Source organism: Martes martes (assembly GCF_963455335.1).
Source record: "Martes martes genome assembly, chromosome: 1".
Taxonomy (NCBI): Eukaryota; Metazoa; Chordata; class Mammalia; order Carnivora; family Mustelidae; genus Martes; species Martes martes.
In genome coordinates, this window is record NC_137888.1 from 1,845,398 (window position 1) to 1,863,119 (window position 17,722).

Here is a 17,722-nt window from a genome sequence, read left to right on the forward strand (position 1 = left end):
ACGCCCGAATGGCTCAGGGAGCACATGAAGAGATGCTTCACATTGTTTAGCATAAGGGAAATGCAAATCAGAGCCACAATGAAATGCACCTCACACCCACTGGGATGGCTAGAAGGAAAAAAAAAAAAAAAGACAATGACAAACCAGAGAGAATGTGGAAATTGGGGCCCTCGGATATATTGCTGGTGAGGACATAAAATACAGGGCAGCTGCCATAGAAAATAGTTTGGCCAGTTCTCAAAAAGTTAAACACAGACTTAGCATACGACCCAACGGGTGTACATTCCAGTCCCAGATATATGCCCAAGAAAGATGAAAACATACACCCACACAATAACATATAAAAAACTTATAAATAACTGTTCACAGCAATGTTAGTTGCAACAGCTAAAAAGCAGAAACAACACGTGTTCACCAACTTACAAATGCATAAACAAAATGTGGTCTGTCCCTACAACGGAGTATTATTTAGCAGTAAACGGGAATTAAATACTGATGCAGGCTACAAGATGGGCGAGTCTTGAAAACGTTACACGAAGAAAAAGCAAGAAACAAAGATAACACATTGCATTCTCCGGTTCATATGAAACATGCAGCAAAGACAGATTGTACAGATGGAAAGTAGATCGGGGGTTGCTAACAGTCCCGAGGGATAGGGAGTGGCTGCTAACGGGTGTCTTTCGTGGGTGATGCACATGTTCTGCACTAAAACCACTAAAGCACACACTATACAGCTGAGTCTCGTGGTGGATTACATCTCGGTGAAGCTGTTGAAAAGAAAGAGCTCAGTATGCAAAAAGGACTGTCCCCGTCCAGAGGAGGAAGAGGGATAGGGTGGCGTGTGGTGTGGGGGAGGGGGGTCCGCTGGTGACCCAGCACCCCAGGCCACACCCTTGGCCCACCTGGGATCTCAGCACAACTTCAGGGTTTAGCTCAGACTCCCCCCGCCCCACTGATGCCAAACACCCTCAGCCGAGCATCGCACACACCTGTCTCTCTGCCACGTGGGCCCCTGGGGAGCTGCCGCCCACCGCCCCTGTCCCCCATACTTCTGTGAGCTTCGCAGGTGCCCCGGCGGGTGCTCTCAGCGCCCCACGTCCTACCGTCAATGTAAGCCGGCATCTGCCCGAAGATGGTGAGGTACGACTGGTAGACGACCCCCCGGAATATCCAGTCCACTCGGCTCTCATTGTGGATGAGGATGGCCTGCTTGGCCACCCCGAAAGACACCACCCACACGGCCAACAGGAAGAGGAAGAAGAAGACGTCCTTCATCTGCAGAGACAGGGCAGCCCCAGCTGCAGCCACGCGCGCCCCCGTGTCCCCTCCCTGCACACCCGGGCTGGGGCTCCACAGCACTGGGAAGCGTCTCTGACACCCACTGCAGGGACACGGGGGCCCACCGTCCTGGGCCGCCCCCGTATCCTCACAGGGTGCCGGGCGCCACACAAGGGGCTGGATGGGACTGTGACCCACAGAGGGGAGCGACAGGAGCTGTAACGGGGACAAGGAACGAGCTGTGGCAATCGGGGAAGGCTTCCTGGAAGAGGAGATGTACACGCAAGGACCTGAGACAGGCGTGCTAGGGTTGGGAGCCCGAGGGCGAAGCAGGGACGTGGGAACCCGGCAGCGGTCTCGGCCCGGGGGACCCTCACCGGCCGCTGGCGTCAGGACCCACGCGCCCCCGTACCATCCGCTTCACGATGATGATCTTGGGTCCCAGCGTCTTACTGACGGTGAAGATGTGCATCAGCCGGAGGCAGAACATGATGAAGTCCAGGGAGAGGATGATGCGTCCAGGGTACAGCAGCCCGGGGATGAGCCTGCCCAAGGCAGAACCGAGGGCCCCTCAGCTTGCCACGCCAGAGCCTGCCCCACCTGCCTGCTCACCGGCCCGAGCCCACGGTGGCTCTGGAGGCCTCTGGACCCCAAAGCACCATGCATGGGGTACAGCGCACGGGCAGAGCCTCCGGGGCCGCTCTCCAGACAAGTCCAGAAACCCAGCTGGGACAGAACAGGTGGGCCCCAAGGCCTCTTGCCTCATGGAGAAAGGGACGGTGGCAGGGACGCACAGAGACCTGAGGGACAGCAGAGTGGCCGGAGCCACAGCAGGACGTGCCAGGGAGGGCTGCCCCTTCTCTGCTCCTCCGCCGGCCCTGGGGAGCGTCTGCCCACCAGACGGACGACAAACACACCCGGGGGGACCGGGGCCCTCGGGGCTGCCGTCGCGGACGGGGAGGCCCAGGGCAGACTGAGCCGCTCACCTGCAGGTCAGTCCTGCTACGAAGAGCAGGATGGCGCCGACGTCCAGTTTGTTCCAGAAGTCGCTGAAGTACAGGAGCGCCACCTTCATCAGCCCGAACTCCTCGGGGTCGTAGAAGAGCTGAGAGAGGGCGCGGTTAGGGGCCTGGCCGTCGCCACCATCGGCACCAGAGCGGTAAGGACACTTGCTCCTTCCCGGACAGCGAGGCCAGCCAGGAAGGGGACAGATTTCCCCCGTTCCCGTGTCCCCCAGGTCGAGGAGGAGGGGGGAGGAGCTCCAGGCAGAGGTGCCCTGCGACCGACCCCTGTCCCGCTCAGCCCGCAGATGTCCGTGTTCTTGGGGGCAGTCCGTCCTCTCTGTCGGGAGCCAGCCAGCTCCCAACGGACCCCAGGACCCCAGGAAGGGTGGGACGGTGGCAGGCCCAGACCCTGGCGGCGGGGTGGGCCAGGGAGAGGTCCCAGAGATGGTCAGACTCAGAGAGGAGGGCACATGAGACCCCCATTCTGGGGCAGCCACCTGTGAGACTGGAACTTTGTCCCTGGGAGAGGATCTGGCTTCAGGAAGCGGTGCAGCCAGAGGAAAGCCAGGAAGAGCCCAGGGGGACAGTGCTGCTTCCCGCACCTGCCTCCTGCACCCGCCTCCCGCACCTGCCTCCGCACCTGCCTCCCGCACCCGCCTCCTGCACCTGCCTCCTGCACCTGCCTCTGCACCTGCCTCCCGCATCTGCCTCCCGCACCTGCCTCCCGCACCTGCCTCCGCACCTGCCTCCCGCCCCTGCCTCCGCACCCGCCTCCTGTACCTGCCTCCGCACCTGCCTCCTGCACCTGCCTCTGCACCTGCCTCCCAGAGCTCTGAGGCTGCCTCAGGCCCTGGCAGCGGTGTCTGGGTGCCTGGTGAGCCTACTGTGAGGCCACCCACAAAAGTGACCCGGCTGCGGGTCCCGGGGCCAGGCGCTCCCAGCTGTGGGTGGGGACCATAGGACAGTCCCTGTGGGTTGGGGATGTGGGGAAGTGGAGAAGGGGGCCGGCCGGGCGCACCTGCCGCAGCTCCTCACACACCAGGGAGAAGAGCCAGAAGTAGATGAGGCACTCGCACCGCGAGGGCGTGGGCTGGAAGTCCACCATGAGCACGTAGGCGAAGAGGCACAGGAAGGCGAAGTAGGACAGGATGTTGAGGTGGAAGATGACCACGGGGGCGCTGAAGAAGGCGCGGACGCGGAGCATGCCCCTCCTGGCCTGCAGCTTCTTCTCCCTGCAGGGAGAGGCCGGGGGGCAGACGGCAAGGCTGCGGGGGCCCGAGAGCCCAAAGGACCTCCGCCTCCCCCGGGGAGTGGAGCCAAAGGGCTCATGTGCTCACATGGCAGAAGCTCAGGGACACGGCCTGCGTGCAGCCAGCCCACCGACCCTGCCTACGCAGCACGTAGACAGCTCCCCCAGACGGTGCCACGGAAGGGAGGGCCCTGAAAGAGCCCTTTGGCTCTGGTGTCGCTAGGATGGAAATGAAATGCTGGGCTCCATTGGGTGCTCAGCGCAGGGCAGGTGCTCGGGGCAGGGCGGGTGCTCAGGGCAGGGCAGGTACTCAGGGCAGGGGCGTTGCTCAGGGCAGAGCGAGTGCTCAGGGCAGGGGGGCATTCAGTGTCAGGTGGGGGACCATGCAGGGCAGGGCTTAGCGCACAGGGGTGCTTCCCACAGGTGGGGACCCTCCCTCGGCCTCCTGCACGCCTCCCGCACGCCTCTCTACCGTCGTAGGACCCGGGGGCAGCCATGGGGACAGAAGCGACTTGCCCCCTGCAAGCACATCTGGAAGGAAGGTCTGTGGGCCCTGCGGCCGCCCAGCAGCCAGGCTGGTACCTGAAGGAGACGAAGCTGGTACAGAGCAGCGGGAAGGCCAGCATACACAGGATCACCCGCCAGAGCCCGTTGTCCACGCAGAGCTGGCCCCACCACACCTTGGTTAGAAAAGCCTGGGGACAGAGGAGGCGGCTTCAGAAGAGCGGGCGGTGCCGTGTCTGCTCCGGGCGGAGTGCCTGTGCGGTCCCCGGCACGGTGCTCTGAGCCCCCGGCCGCGCCACGTGGTGGGCAGCGCAGGCCAGAGCCCGTCTGCCGCCGGCTGAGGAAGAGGCTCCAGGCCCGGCCAGCCTTTCCCCGGGGTACGGGCTGGGGCCACCCGGAGGTCTGCGGGCTCTCAGGTAGGAACACCCCTGTGGGGCTGAGCCTTCACCACCCACCACCCCTCTCTCTTAGCACCAGTTTCCTGACGGGCAAAACGGGAGGGGAGCACACGATCAAGGGACAGTCCTTGTCCCCGGGACCCCAGGGGCCGCAGCACTGGGACCCAGGTGCCGGTAGGTGAACAGGAGGCCGTGTCGGCGCCCACAGTTCCTCCTGGAAGGGAGCCTCAGAAGGTCACCTGGATGCCTCCGTGAGACACGAACTTCATGTCCTTGGCCTCCAGGGCCAGCTGCAGGCAGGTGGTGCGCCCCCAGGCCTCCGACACGCGGGTGAGCAGTTTCTGTGCCCTTTCCTCGTCCTTCCGGTGGCACTCGGAGAACACCCCTGGCAGAAGGAAGATCCGTGTCTGAGCCGGGGACGGCGTCAGGGACTGGCTCCTCCAGATGCCACGGTCTGGGCAGGACCAAGGACGAGGACCCCGGGGCAGCGCGTGAGGAGCTGGGCCGTGGCCCCAGGCCAGCACCCGTAAACTCACCGATGGCTCTGTGTTCAAACTCGTCGGCCAGCGCCAGCATCTCCTCCAGGCTGTCCGTGTCCTCCTCCTCCTTGGACAGCTCCTTCAGCATCTTGCTGCAGGCCAAGGCCGCCGCAATGCAGTCCTGGCTCTGGGCACCGGGGAAGCCACCATGAGAACCCAGACAGTCCAGCCCAGGAGCCCCAGACACCCTGCCTGGGGGTGAGGAGACGGCGTGGGCCACTAGGTGATTAATTGTCCTGCCCCTGTCCATATAAACCACTTGCCCCCCACCCCCCGCAATCAGTAGGAGAGCCTGAGCCGGAGATCCAGTCTCCCGCACTGGCCAGGGGGAGGGGTCTGCCTGCCCACCCAGAGCACGGCCCTGAGGGCACGAGTCCCAGCACGGCCTGGGCCTCTGGTCAACCCCAGGCCTGGGGCTACAGGGCAGAAACAGGACCGGGTCCACGCAAGTCTCCCAGGCTCTGGGCACCCAGCCTCAGTGGCTCTGCCTGTCCCAGGCACCAGGGATGCCGAGAACATCTCAAGGGAGGCTCTCCAAGCACAGCCCAGAGGCACTGTCTGGTCTAGGACAAGGGGCTGGTGGCAGATCCTGGAAATCCCCCCGTGCACTGAGACCCACAGAGCACACCTGAGGCCACAGGCAAGCCCAGCTCTGTCGCTGACCCACCACGGGCCTTGGGAGAGGACAAGCTTCCCAGGACCACGGAGAGGGTAGACACTGGTGACACTGGGGAGGGGCCAATTCCACAAAAGCAATTTGGAAATGCCAATGCTGAGATGTAGGGGACCTCTCGGAGAAAAAATTACACTTCAATTTCCCTGTAAGAAGAGAATCTGCTGGAAGTAAAGGAGAGCCATATGTGGGGGCCTCGGGCCTGGCCCGTCCCTCATCATGACCATGGAGCTGCTACAGCCTAGTGATAAGGGCCGATGTCCCCAGGCAGCCCACAGAGAGGCTCAGGGCAGGCTCACACGGGGCTCGCTCCCCATCTGAGCCACAGACTCTGTCGACATCCCTGACGGCCAGTGACAGGCGATGCAGCCCCCCAGGGATATCACCTTCTGCAGAGTCTCTACGGAGCAGGCCGGCCACGGCACAGGTGACCCACCACCCCCGCCCCCGTGTGGGCCGTGGTGGGTGGCTGCTCCGAGCTGTGCCCGCACACACAGCCTCCGCCCTGGACAGAAGGACAGGAGGCAACACACCTCCTTAAATTTCTTTTCCTGCCTGAGCCCAGCTCTCTGTCCTCCAACACTGTGCACCCTGGGTCCCTCCCGTGGTCATGGGCACCCCCGCCGTCCCTCCAAAACCACACGCTCCTCTACTTGCTGTTGGCCCTGGGCTTTCCGGACACACTCCCTGGCCAGAGCCCTGTCGCCGGTCCACACTCAGCCATGCTTCTTGAGAAACAGGCCTAGTTACCTGGGCCCAGATGATTTCTGCCAGCTCCCGACGACTCTGGACGATGGCCCAAATGAGAAGATCGCGGACCGGGTCCATGGTGAAGGCCACATGTCCCGATGAGCGCTTGTGGAGGGACCGGAGGCTCACTCCCTGCATCTGGAGAGCAGCGAACATTCAGAACCTCGCCTAGGCCCCCAGGACTGTCGGTAACCCCGGGTGGGCCTGCTGAGGGTGCAGGCCCTGAGCCCAGGTCCACACCTTCCCAGAACCACTGTTCCTGGAGGCTGAGCCCAGCAACCTACAGTTTCAACACCACCTTAGACCAATTTCATGCACACCAGAGTTTTAAAACCCTCCCTCTGGAGACACGTGGAAACATTCAGAAAGTAGAATGTCCAGCTAACTCCTGGCCTAGCCTCTTGTTTACACACCAGGCACCTCGAGTTTCCTGAGTCTTATCTGATGGCATCAAAGCCTTTCTGGGAAGTCAACTTCTAGCACAGAGTCTGTTAGAGATTCATGGCTGTGAGTTCCTCAAGGGAATCTACACAGTGTCTCCTGCAGAGAAGGCCACGGAAAAAAGCAGAACAGACAAGGGTCACGTGTGAGCAGGAGGGCACCTCCTCCCAGACTCAGTTTATGCAGTGACATGGGGATCCAGCTTCCTAGCCCATCCAACTGTAAACACCTACTTAGATGGTCCGGAAAACATTTCCAGAAGTGAGAACATATTTCCCACATGACACACAAAATTCCACTTTCTTTAAGAAATTTTAGAAATTTCCTGAAGGCTTGTCCTTATGTTAAAAGAGATTAGTTGGTAAAGTAAATAAATTACAGGGGCGCCTGTGTGGCTCAGTGGGTTAAGCCTCTGCCTTCGGCTCAGGTCATGGTCCCAGGGTCCTGGGATCGAGCCCCACATTGGGCTCTCTGCTCAGCAGGGAGCCTGCTTCCCCCTCTCTCTCTGCCTGCCTCTCTGCCTACTTGTGATCTCTGTCTGTCAAATAAATAAAAATAAAATTTAAAAAAAAGTAAATAAATTATAGACATGTCTAGCTATGAGCTTCTAGTTTGAACCATCATAAAGGGCATCTTAAATACACCAGAATCTCAAAGAGTGAGTGGGGAATATACAAAACCCAGGCACAACCCCCTCTCTCCCAGGGCTCAGATGGAGCCCACCTGAGACAATGGATGAATCTTAAAACCTGAATGAAGTGGATAATTTCCTGCTAGATATAAAAACCAAATCTGGTCATAGAACACACAGAAAACCTAAACTGAGAAATTATCAGAAAAGAAACAGAGATGGGATGCCTGGGTGGCTCAGTTGGTTAAGCAACTGCCTTCGGCTCAGGTCATGATCCCAGCATCCTGGGATCGAGTCCCACATAGGGTTCCTTGCTCACCAGGGAGCCTGCTTCTCCCTCTGCCTCTGCCTGCCACTTTGTCTGCCTGTGCTCACTCTCTCTGACAAATAAATAAATAAATAAATAATCTTAAAAAAAAAAAAAAAGAAACTGAGAAAATTCTCAGAGCACCTACCCAAAAAGGCCCCGAGCCCTGAGGGACTCATAGGAGAGCCGGTCAAGCTCATAAGAACAGTGAATTCCGGCCACATAAACAGCTCCAGAGCAAAGAAATAAGGAAGGTTTCCCAGTGGTTTTCACAAGGATCACATAAAGCTGGTACCAGAACCTCACAAAGATGCCTCCAAAATAAAACTACCTTCAAATGCTCAGATATTCTGGAGCAAAAACCATGAAAATATTGGCAACATAATTCAGCATCATACTAAACACATGTCACACAGCAATCAAGTTAAGATCAAAACAAGAATAAGTATGTTTTGCCATCAGGAAATCTGTTGACATAATTCAGCAAATTCATAATTTAACGAAGAAGAGCCGTTCCAGTTCTCAAAAGGCACCTGACAAAACTCAGCGCTTGGGCTTCATTTGTAAAAGCCTAAATAACCGGGGAGGAGAATACTCAGTAATATGAATGCAAACCCAACCTCCCACTCCAGCACTGAGATGCTGCAGGATTCCCATCAAATACAGACAGAGACTAGAAAACGACTTTTCCTGTGCTGCAGTGCACGTGCTGGGCGTCCTTACAGTGCTGTAGTGGAATCCTGTTGACCTGACCACATGGTGGCCAGGACTGGGGGTCCAAGGCATGAAGGGGACCACTTCCCCCACATTACCTTTTGTACTGTTTGAGATTTCTAGAAAGGGAGAAGTATGAACTGAGATGTGTCCCCAGAATTTGTATGTTGAAGCCCCGCCTCCTAGAGTGACTGTATTTGGAGACGGAGCATCTAAGGAGGTGACTGTGGCCCTGATGTCATAGGACTGGTGTCCCCGGAAGAAGAGGAGATGGTGTCCACCATTGCTCTCCGTGTCTCCCTGCCCGCCCACCAAACGAAGACCACACATGGACGTGGCAAGAAGGCGGCCGTCCTCAAGCCCAGGAAGGAGGCCCCACCAGGCCCCAAGCCCACTGATGCCTCGACCGTGGGTTTCAGCCTCTGGACTGTGGGAGACCAAATGCTGTCTAAGCCCCCGGTCTATGGTATTGGGGATGGCGGCCCTGACAGACGAAGATGGGGAGCACGTTCCTTTTCCAATGGAAATAAGAGATCGTTTCTTAAAACAGAAGCGCTAAGGACCTAGTGGCGGCCCAGCACCCGGGCCGGCGGCGGGGCAGAGAGGGCAGGGCGGCGGGAGGGGTCACCAGCACGCACGTTGAGCTTCACGTTGGGCACGGGGAACAGGAGCCGGGGCCGGTCGCCGGTCCGAGGCCGGGGGTACAGCGGCTGCGTGAAGTCCCCCAGCAGCTCTCGGAGCACCTGGGCCACGTGGTGCATCTGCACGCGGGGGGCGGGGGGCCCGCCGGCCGGCCGCTCGGGCTCCTCGGCCAGCACCTTCTGCAGCTTGCTGTGGAACAGGCAGGAGGGGTCCAGGTGCTGGTACAGGGAGAGCAGGGTGTCCCACGTGACGAACTCCTTCAGCCGCACGCCGTTCTCCAGGAAGAGCTTCACGAACTCGGGCTTGTTGGAGATGAGGGCCGCCATCATCACGGGGTGTAGCTCTGAAGGCTGAGAGAGAGCACCGTGGGGCGCACACCCGATCGCAGGGCCGCTGGAAACGGAGCGCCGCGGTCCCTGACTCGGGCAGGGAGGAAGCGGCCCGGGGCGCTCTCCACCAGGACCAGGGCTGGGGTGGACAGAGGCCCCCCTCCAGGGCCCGTCCTCGCTCTTGCCGGCCAATAGGGCCCACCACAGGGCCGCGCAGGGGCCCTACCTTCCACTGCCGCTCGTCGGAGAAGATCTCGCTCCGGGCGATGTCCACGCGGTTCCACGCCACGGCTAACTTCAGCTGGTGGTCCCAGTTCTCGTGGCCAAAGTAATCGTGGCTCCGCGAGGCTGCAGGTAAAAGCACTCGCGTCGGGGGGCTTCGGTCTGGGCCGCGAAGCCACTCCCCCGCTGTCTGCCAAAGTCAGACAGGGAGGCACCTGTCACCAAGCCCGGTCTCCCCGTGACTTTGACTGAGGCGTGCGCCCAGCGGCCAGGTCCCTCGCCCCCCCACCGCCTTCACGGAGGCTCGCTTCCTTTCAGTGCTGGAGCCAGAGAATCTCTGGGTTTGGGGCATGGCTCTGGCTCACCCCCGCCCCCGCCTGGTCAAGCCCCTCGGCCCCCCGGAAGAAGACCGCGTCGGACAGGCAGGCGTTTCCGCGGGAACGTGTGAACAATGCACCTGCCCACGCGTCAGCTCCCTTTCCGCCTTGGGTGCAAAACCAGAGCTTGGCCAGGCTCTCGCCGCGGGCGTTCTGCCGGCGAGTTCCTGCTCCCCTCGCTGGCTTTACGCCCTAGAGCCTGGGTGGTGATTTGGGGAAGGAAACAGGAACCTGACCCTTTCTGCACAGCAGACACAGAAGCCAGTGTGAGGCACGGTGTGGAGACGGGGACAGGAAGGCTGAGCCCACGGAGCTGCCGCGTGAAGCGGAGGCGCGGGTGTGGACAGCACGAACCAGATGGGACAGAACGGACCGACTGGGCTCCGGGAAAACCCGAGCCTTCCGCTCGCCGAAGACACCGTGAAGGAACTAGGGAAGGGGGCCAGGACCCAACACACCCAGGGCGAGTATCGACACAGGATCTGTACCCGAGTGCGCCAAGAACTCCCGCGACTCAACGACGAGACGACCGATAACCAAATAAAGCGGACAGAAGACCCGAGAGGCCTGTCGCCAGGATGACATGTGCGCGGCCAGCGAGCCCGGACGCCGCCGGCCGTCGGGGAGAAGCAAACTCAAACCACACCGAGCGGCCGCGTGCCCCCAGACAGGGGCTGCATAGAGGGACGGCGACAACGCCCAGCTGCAGGCCCCGCGGGCACCCGGGCGAGGGGAGAAGTGTGGCGATCTTGTTGGAAAACAGTTTGGCGGTTTCTTATCAAGTTCGACATACGCTTACCATAAACAATCAGAAATCCCACTCCTGGACGTGGTCCTCAGGGAAACGAGGGCAAACAGAAGCTTTACGCACAACAGCCTCACGCTGGAGGCGGCCTGCGAGCCCCACGGCCCCCGAGCGGGACACCTGGCGGCGAGGACCGCTCGCAGCAGAAAGGAACCGAGTTCTGAGAGAGGCGACAATGCGGAGAGAGCTCTAGTATGTCGCCCTGAGCCGGAGAAGGGAGACCTGGCGGGAGGGGGGGCGGGGGGGGGGTGTGCGTGGTTCCATTTATGCGAGGCTCCGGGCCCGGGAAGCCCGTCTAGAAGGACAGACGCCATGCAGCGTCCCGGCTCCTGCTCTGCCGCACGGCCGTCCCCCGCTGGGCTCTGACCTACTCAACCAGCTCCTCCCGCTCCTCTGTCTCCCTGGCCGGAGGTCGTCCAGCGGGAGCCTCGGTCCAGGTTTTAACCATCTCGCTGGCTCTGTGACGTTTTAGGGCAGGAGGAGGGCGCGGAGCAAATCCCGGGTCGGAGCTTTTCCCCCCAGAGCTTCCGGCCCCGCCGCCCGGCTCGCGTCCCTCGAGGGTGACCGGCGGCCCGCGGGCAGAACATCCAGACGCCTGCAGCCCCATCGCAGCCCACGGGAGGGACGGGGACATCTGCGCTCCTCCAGGAGGGGGAGGAGGGGGAAGCGTGGCTGCCGTGGGTGGGAGCTTTAGTGTGGGGGGGGGTGTCCCTGCTGCATGCGAGGACGCGTGGGGGGCAGGAGCAGGCCTCCCGACACCCGGAATTGTGTGTGCAGCTGGGATGACCCTGGGGGGCACCTCGGTGTGTCCGACCTCGGGTCCCAGTGAAGCAGAGAAGCTGCAGAAAGGGGCCCGGACCCCCAACACCGGCGGCGGGCACCCCTCCCCCCACCAGGCGGGAGAGTGAGGCGGGCCGCAGCGCCGTCCACCGCCAGCTGCCCTTGGACCAGCACGTCGGACTGGGGCTCGGTTCTTCGGCTCGCGCAAACCCGGGGTCCCGAGCCCCCCCGTTCCGACTCTCCCTCTCGCCCGACCCTGACCTTTCAGCAAAGCCTGCAGGATAGCCACGTCCACGTCCTGCTGGCCGTCCTTGCCTTCCCGGAAGATGGTCAGCAGCTGCCGCCTCCGGACGATGTCCTGAATCTGCAACAAACATGGCCCGAGTGGGCTCTGGGGTGACAAGCGGGCCCCCCGCCTCCTCATGGGTCACCTGCAGAACCGAGACCCCAGACGGCGGCCGAGCCCCGGCGTGAGTCCGGCCTGCAGGGAAGGCCTGGGCACAGCGCCTCGCCTCCCCGCGGCCCAGACGGTGAAGGTGAAGACACGTAAGGACCACACAGGCGCTGTTCCCGAGCGGCCACTGGTGGGGACACCCCCAGGGCTCAGGAGTTTCACCCCAACCTGAGACTGTCTGTGAAGGCCCAACACCACTGACCCTGAGACCACCCCCCCACCCTCCTCCTGCCAGGGCCCCCCCTGCCTGCCTGTCTGCCCACCCACCCAGCCATCCGGTCAGCCCCCACCCACCTACCGGCCTGTCCACGTACCCACCCGTCCGTCCGTATGTCCAGCCGCCTACTACATCCCTCCGTCCCTCCATCTATCACCTCTGAGCCTGCCGCCCCGCTCCGTGCACCCAGAGGCCAGGGTGGGCCTTTCACAAGCACATCTAGCCGGGCTGCCCACCTCTCTCCCCAGGCCCCCAGCCGGTCACGCCCAGCCTCGCCTCCCCCCACCCCTGCCTCCGCCCCCAGCCTGGCCCCACCTCCCACCTCGAGGGCGGCCTCCCTCCTCCCACCACCTCCTCTAAGACCCCAACCTTCCCTGTCCCTCGGGCCACCTTTCTCATCGACTCCAAAATACTTCCCCTGCCGTCCCCCTCCCCAACCCCCTCCCCCCCGGCTGAAATAACGTCTCCTGAGTTCACCCCAGCCCTGGTCGGAGTGAGAGTAGCCCCCAGCTTTGGAGCCCACGTGTGCGGACACAGCGCCAACCACTTTGTCCTCTGGGCTTAAGCAATAACTGTCCATTTTCTCAGGACAAGAAAAGCAGCGCTCAGAGGGAGCCAACAGTTTCCTTTTGACCCACAGCTCCCTGGCGTCGGCGGCAAGCCCCCCGCACAAGCCCCAGCCCCGCGGCGGGTGTCTGCGCCCACCAGCGGCAGCATCGGGGGGGGGCAAGACCCTCGTATTCACTCCTGCCACCACCCGCAGTGTAGACCAATGCTCTGGGGTTTGTTGAATGAATATCGGATCCTGACTCTGCAGCTGGCCCGTCCCCCAGAACAAGAATGACAGTGAACGGCGAGGCGCGGACGGACTCGTACGGGACCATTTTTAGGGCTCTGAGTCAGTAGTGCAGAGCGGATGGAAGCAGACGCCTGTTGACAGCAGTGGGTTAGGATCAGTTCTAAGAATTGCCTGAATAATTTATAAACTGACTGAGGAAAGGCCCCACCCAGGGTGCGCCTGCCGAGTCCCACCGGCGCCATCAGGAGCCAAGCCCGCGCTCACCGCCGGACCTCGGCGTCTTTGCAGGCGGAGCCGTGCTCAGGGCAAAACGTCTCAGGCAACATCCAGATCGGACGTGGTCGCTCAGAGACCACAGGACGTGCCCATGAGAACGAGGTCACTGTGCTGCCCACAGAAACCCCGAAAAACTATGTCTGCCCCTCTCGAGAGTGAGCCCTGCTGCCCCCGCCAGGGCCCAAGGCCTCCCCAGGCTCGCGTGCCCCTCTACCCGGCCGACCACGGCTGTCCCTGGGTCCCTGCAGGGCACACAGTCCACGTGGCTTGCGATTAGACACCGTGGGACGAGCTAAGCTGGTCTACAGACTTGCCCTGAGAAACGCCCGTCGGGCACGTGAAACCTCCGATGTGCAGGCGTTTTCACAAGCTGCCTGGCTGCTCACAGAGCGAGCTGCTGGGTGGGGAAACCAAGGATCCGAGAGCACCCCCCAGCCAAGAACCAGCTGTGAAACAGAGGTCGGGGGGCCTCACAGGTGGGCCCGGAGCTCCAGGTTCAGAAAGCAGCAGGGACGGCGGGGGCCACGTGACCATGGGAGCCAGTGGTGCCGGGAGGCACCCCCGGAGCTCCCCTGGGATGGCCGGGGCCGCAGGCGTCAGCGAGGGCCGATCCGGCCACACCCCTCCATGCTGACCCCCACCCCACCCCGGCCGCCTGCGAGGACCCCCTCTGAGGGGCCCTTGCAGAGTCGCCCCTGTCTGGGAACAGTTCACCTGCCACCTTGGGCATAAAAGGGCAAAGTCACTGCATTTAAGGGCAAAACTACTGAAATGCAGGACAATCGTGTCACTGTCACCGTCACTGCTGTGACCACCTGGTCCTGGAGACCGGAGGGGGGGTCCCCTGGAAGGCTCCCTGCTCTCTGCACCTGCAGGTTCCCCAGGAGGGGCCCCGCCTGCCGATGCCTCTAGCTGAGGGGGTGCCCATGAAGCCCCTTCCAGGTGCCGCACGGTACCCCAGAGCCCCTCACCCGCCTCGCTGCCCTGCGGGCCCTCTAACGCCTCCGTCCATCTGCCCCAGGTGGGGGGAGGCGGGAACTCGCCAGGCTTGCAGGCTGTGCCAGACCCTCGCGCCCGTGGCTGTCACCTGGCAGCGCCCCTGCGGCCTGGCTCTCGGCTCCCCACTTCTCTACCCCTGCCCTGCCTAAAGCAGCGGCCTCCTGCCCCGAACCCAGCAGGCCTCCCTTCCGAACAGCTGCACTGTCACCGCCGCCCCCCAGCCCAGCCTGAACCTCCAGGGCCAAGAGGCCCCCGCCAAGCCCTCCCCTGGCAGGACTGCTGACCTTTTTGGTCCACTCGACAATCCTGCTGTCACTGAGGGTCTCAAACGTCTCCTGGAAGAACAGGCCGAGCTTCTCCTGAACCCTGGAGATGGTGATCTCGGATATGGGCAGGCCGGCCACCTGGGCGATGACGTCGGCCACGCGGCCCGAGCCCTCCACGACCACGCAGGGGGTGCCGTTGGTGATGGCGTTGTAGATGGTCTGCAAGGCAGGCCCCCTGTGAGCCCCGTGCGGACGCTCCCCGAGCCAGAGACTTCTCTAGTGCTGTGGCTCGAGGTCAGGGCTAAGGGGCTCCCGAGAAGTGTACAGAAAACACGGGGTTGGGGAGCATTCCCCTGCCCGGAGGGGCAAAGCCACTCGTCCCGACAGACCAGCCAGGCCCGCTGCTTGGGTGGACCGTGACCCCCGAAACAGAACCCCCACGACATTTTGGCCCATCGATCTGTGTTGGGGAGAGTATGCCGCCTGACCTGTCCCTTGGACAGGCCCAACACGAGACCAGGACCCCTCTGGGCAGACCCCAGACACCCAGGGTGAGGTCGGCTTCAGGAAGGGCCCCAGACTCCCTGCGGGAAGGACATCCCCCGGGCCGACGAGGCAGGTCTAGGTGCTATCTGTGAAGCCGGCCAGTGGTCCCCCAGCAGGGCCGGCCAGATGCCGTGGTCTGTGTTCTCCGCGGGAGCCTGCCTTACACTCGGCTGTGGTCCCATGGGGCTGGGGCGGGGCCTGAGGGCAACCCCTTCGAGAACCCTTCTGGGGGTCCTGGAAGCCAGGGGCCATCCAGCTCCCTCTTGGGGCCCCTCTTCCTGGCTGGACACCCAGGGCCAGATCCAGAACGCCCTCCCCCGGCAGGGCTCCCCCTCGAAGCCAACCTTCGCACCACGCCAGGAAGGGCCCTGCCACTCGACCCTCCCTTTCTCCTGGCCCGCCCTTCCCAGGGGCCCTGCGGGATGCTGGCCGGGGGCCCTCCGGCCAGCAGTGAGCTTGACCTCCAGAGCCCCACCCCCCAGCTTGTACTCACATGCAGAGTGCCGGGCCCCCCTTCCAGCACCACACAGACGACAGGGATCTTGATGGCCACGCCTAGGACAGAGCCAGGAGCCCTGATTTAGGGGACATGGGGACTCGGCCCCCCACCTGGGCACCCTCGCCTGCCTCCCTCCGGCCCCAGCCTAATCCCGGCCAGTGCACCGGATGGGAGATCGCGGGAGGCTCTTAGGAGCTTCCAAAAGCTGATGCTCTGCCCTCAGCGGCCGGCCCGGCCCGCGTGCTCCGAGTCAGGAGAGCAGATCCAAGGCCCGAGTCGCCTCCCGCCCGCCCGTCGCCTACCGCGTGTCCCTTCTGGGGCTGGAGGGGAGGAGGGCTGTCTGCCGGGCCACCACCACCGGCCTGCTTCTCTCACCGGCCCTTTTATGGGGCCTCAAATCTGGGCCCGCCGTACGGACATGGGGACGCACTGAGTCGGTGGGCAGAAGGCACCGTCCAGGCGGGGGAGCGCGGCGTGGGACCTCCGTCCTCTGGCCCACCCTCCCCATGCCCTGAACCTTCCCTCCCTTCCCGCCAGCGGAGGACTTTAGAAATCTCTCTGGGCAGCAGACTGTGCCTGCAGGTGCCGCTGCGGCGGCTCTGCCCAACCCCCCACCCCCTAGCCCTCCCAGCGTCACCCTCGCTGCACTCAGGGCCCCGCATGCCAGGCTGGCGAGTCCTCGGGGGGGGGGGGGCACCACTGCTCGCTGCTCGAAGGCCCCACCCACCCTGCCGTGGAGCCGGGAACACCTGCCGCTCCGGGTCCCCTCTCTTCCCCCCAGTCCTGCACGAATCCCCGCACCTGGAGCCCCCGTCTCACCCACAAGGGGACCGACGTCACGGCCGCGTCCTGCGCGTTCTCACTTCTGAACGGAGCCCGCGCGGGGGGTGTAGCGTGATTGCGGGCGGTCGACGGCCCGCGAGAGCTGGGGGCTTGCCCCACCTCCCCCCAGCGGTCAAACCGGGTGACAGACGGCGTCCCCGCTGAGCGAGTGCAGAGAGACGGTGGGACCAAGTCCAGCGGCGTCTCGTGGTGCCCCCGAGCCCCACCTGCTGACCGTCCTGCTCACGGCCCGCCGTGCCCCAGACCCCCGACCAGCCGGCTCCCCCAACACGGAGAGCCCGCAAAGCGACGCTCCACTCGCCTCCTCTTTCCTTTGTCTGCTCTGATATGAACTTCTCCAGCTTCGTCCTCAGGGGAATCTCGACCCCGTAGCGGCCGTGGGTCCCGTCGTCCACAAGGATGAAGTGAGAGTGGTTACTGTCCAGGCAGGTCAGGTGCCCTTGGCCTTCCTCGTCCATGATGTACTCCGCAGGAAAGCCACCCTGGGGACAGCCAGAGACGCGTCAGGCACAGACAGACGAGGAGTTCTGCATCTGGAATGCTAGGACTGGGGGGGAGGGGTGTCCTGCGAGGCTGGATAATGACCCCCAAAGACAGGAAGCCCTCAACCCTGGAAACTACGAATGTTACCTAATTTGGGAAAAGAGCCCCTGCAGGTTTGATGAAGTTACGGATGGTGACACATGAGGATTATCCTGAAGGGTCCGGGCAGGTCCTGAACGCCACCTTCCAGGGTGGCAGAGGGAGACGGACTGCCGGGGCGGGGAGGGCCCCACAGCTGTGAATGCCAGGCCAGGCGCGGCTCCCGACCGCTGCCGACACCTGCACGGAGTCGGGCCGCAGGGATTCCCGAGCTCCGGCCTCCAGAAGAGGGAGAGACCCCCGTGGTGCGGCTTTCAGCTGGAACCGGGGGGTGTCGCTGCCGCAGATGCGGGAGGGTTCTGGAGCGCGGACGGGTGGAGCCTGGCAGAACGCGGCCCGCGGCGGAGGAGCCTGGAACGGACCCGGTGGGAGCGCAGCGGCAGAGCCCCCGGCACCGGGGCCGGCGGAGGGCGTGGTGAGCGGGCGGAGCGAGCGGCTCCGGTCTTCCAACCGTGAGGACGGAGGCGGAGGGGCTGCTGGGGCGGCCCGGAGGGCACGAGGACTATGGCATTGGAAACGGGAGGACGACGGTTGCTCC

General features: G+C 62.8%; 1 protein-coding gene across 1 annotated transcript in view; it reads right to left on the minus strand.

Annotated features, from left to right (window-relative positions):
• TRPM2 (transient receptor potential cation channel subfamily M member 2) overlaps nt 1–17,722 on the minus strand; it is a 47,685-nt gene that overhangs the window by 16,090 nt on the left and 13,873 nt on the right. Inside the window, exons 6-19 of the mRNA XM_080818719.1 lie at nt 16,844–17,024; nt 15,694–15,755; nt 14,673–14,873; nt 11,905–12,007; nt 9,686–9,807; nt 9,127–9,480; nt 6,396–6,533; nt 4,970–5,099; nt 4,673–4,818; nt 4,114–4,226; nt 3,301–3,514; nt 2,265–2,383; nt 1,691–1,823; nt 1,104–1,275 (exon numbers count right to left, since the gene is read on the minus strand). Of these exons, the coding sequence (XP_080674845.1) occupies nt 1,104–1,275; nt 1,691–1,823; nt 2,265–2,383; nt 3,301–3,514; nt 4,114–4,226; nt 4,673–4,818; nt 4,970–5,099; nt 6,396–6,533; nt 9,127–9,480; nt 9,686–9,807; nt 11,905–12,007; nt 14,673–14,873; nt 15,694–15,755; nt 16,844–17,024 (2,188 nt within the window). The remainder of the gene's footprint in view (nt 1–1,103; nt 1,276–1,690; nt 1,824–2,264; nt 2,384–3,300; nt 3,515–4,113; nt 4,227–4,672; nt 4,819–4,969; nt 5,100–6,395; nt 6,534–9,126; nt 9,481–9,685; nt 9,808–11,904; nt 12,008–14,672; nt 14,874–15,693; nt 15,756–16,843; nt 17,025–17,722) is intronic.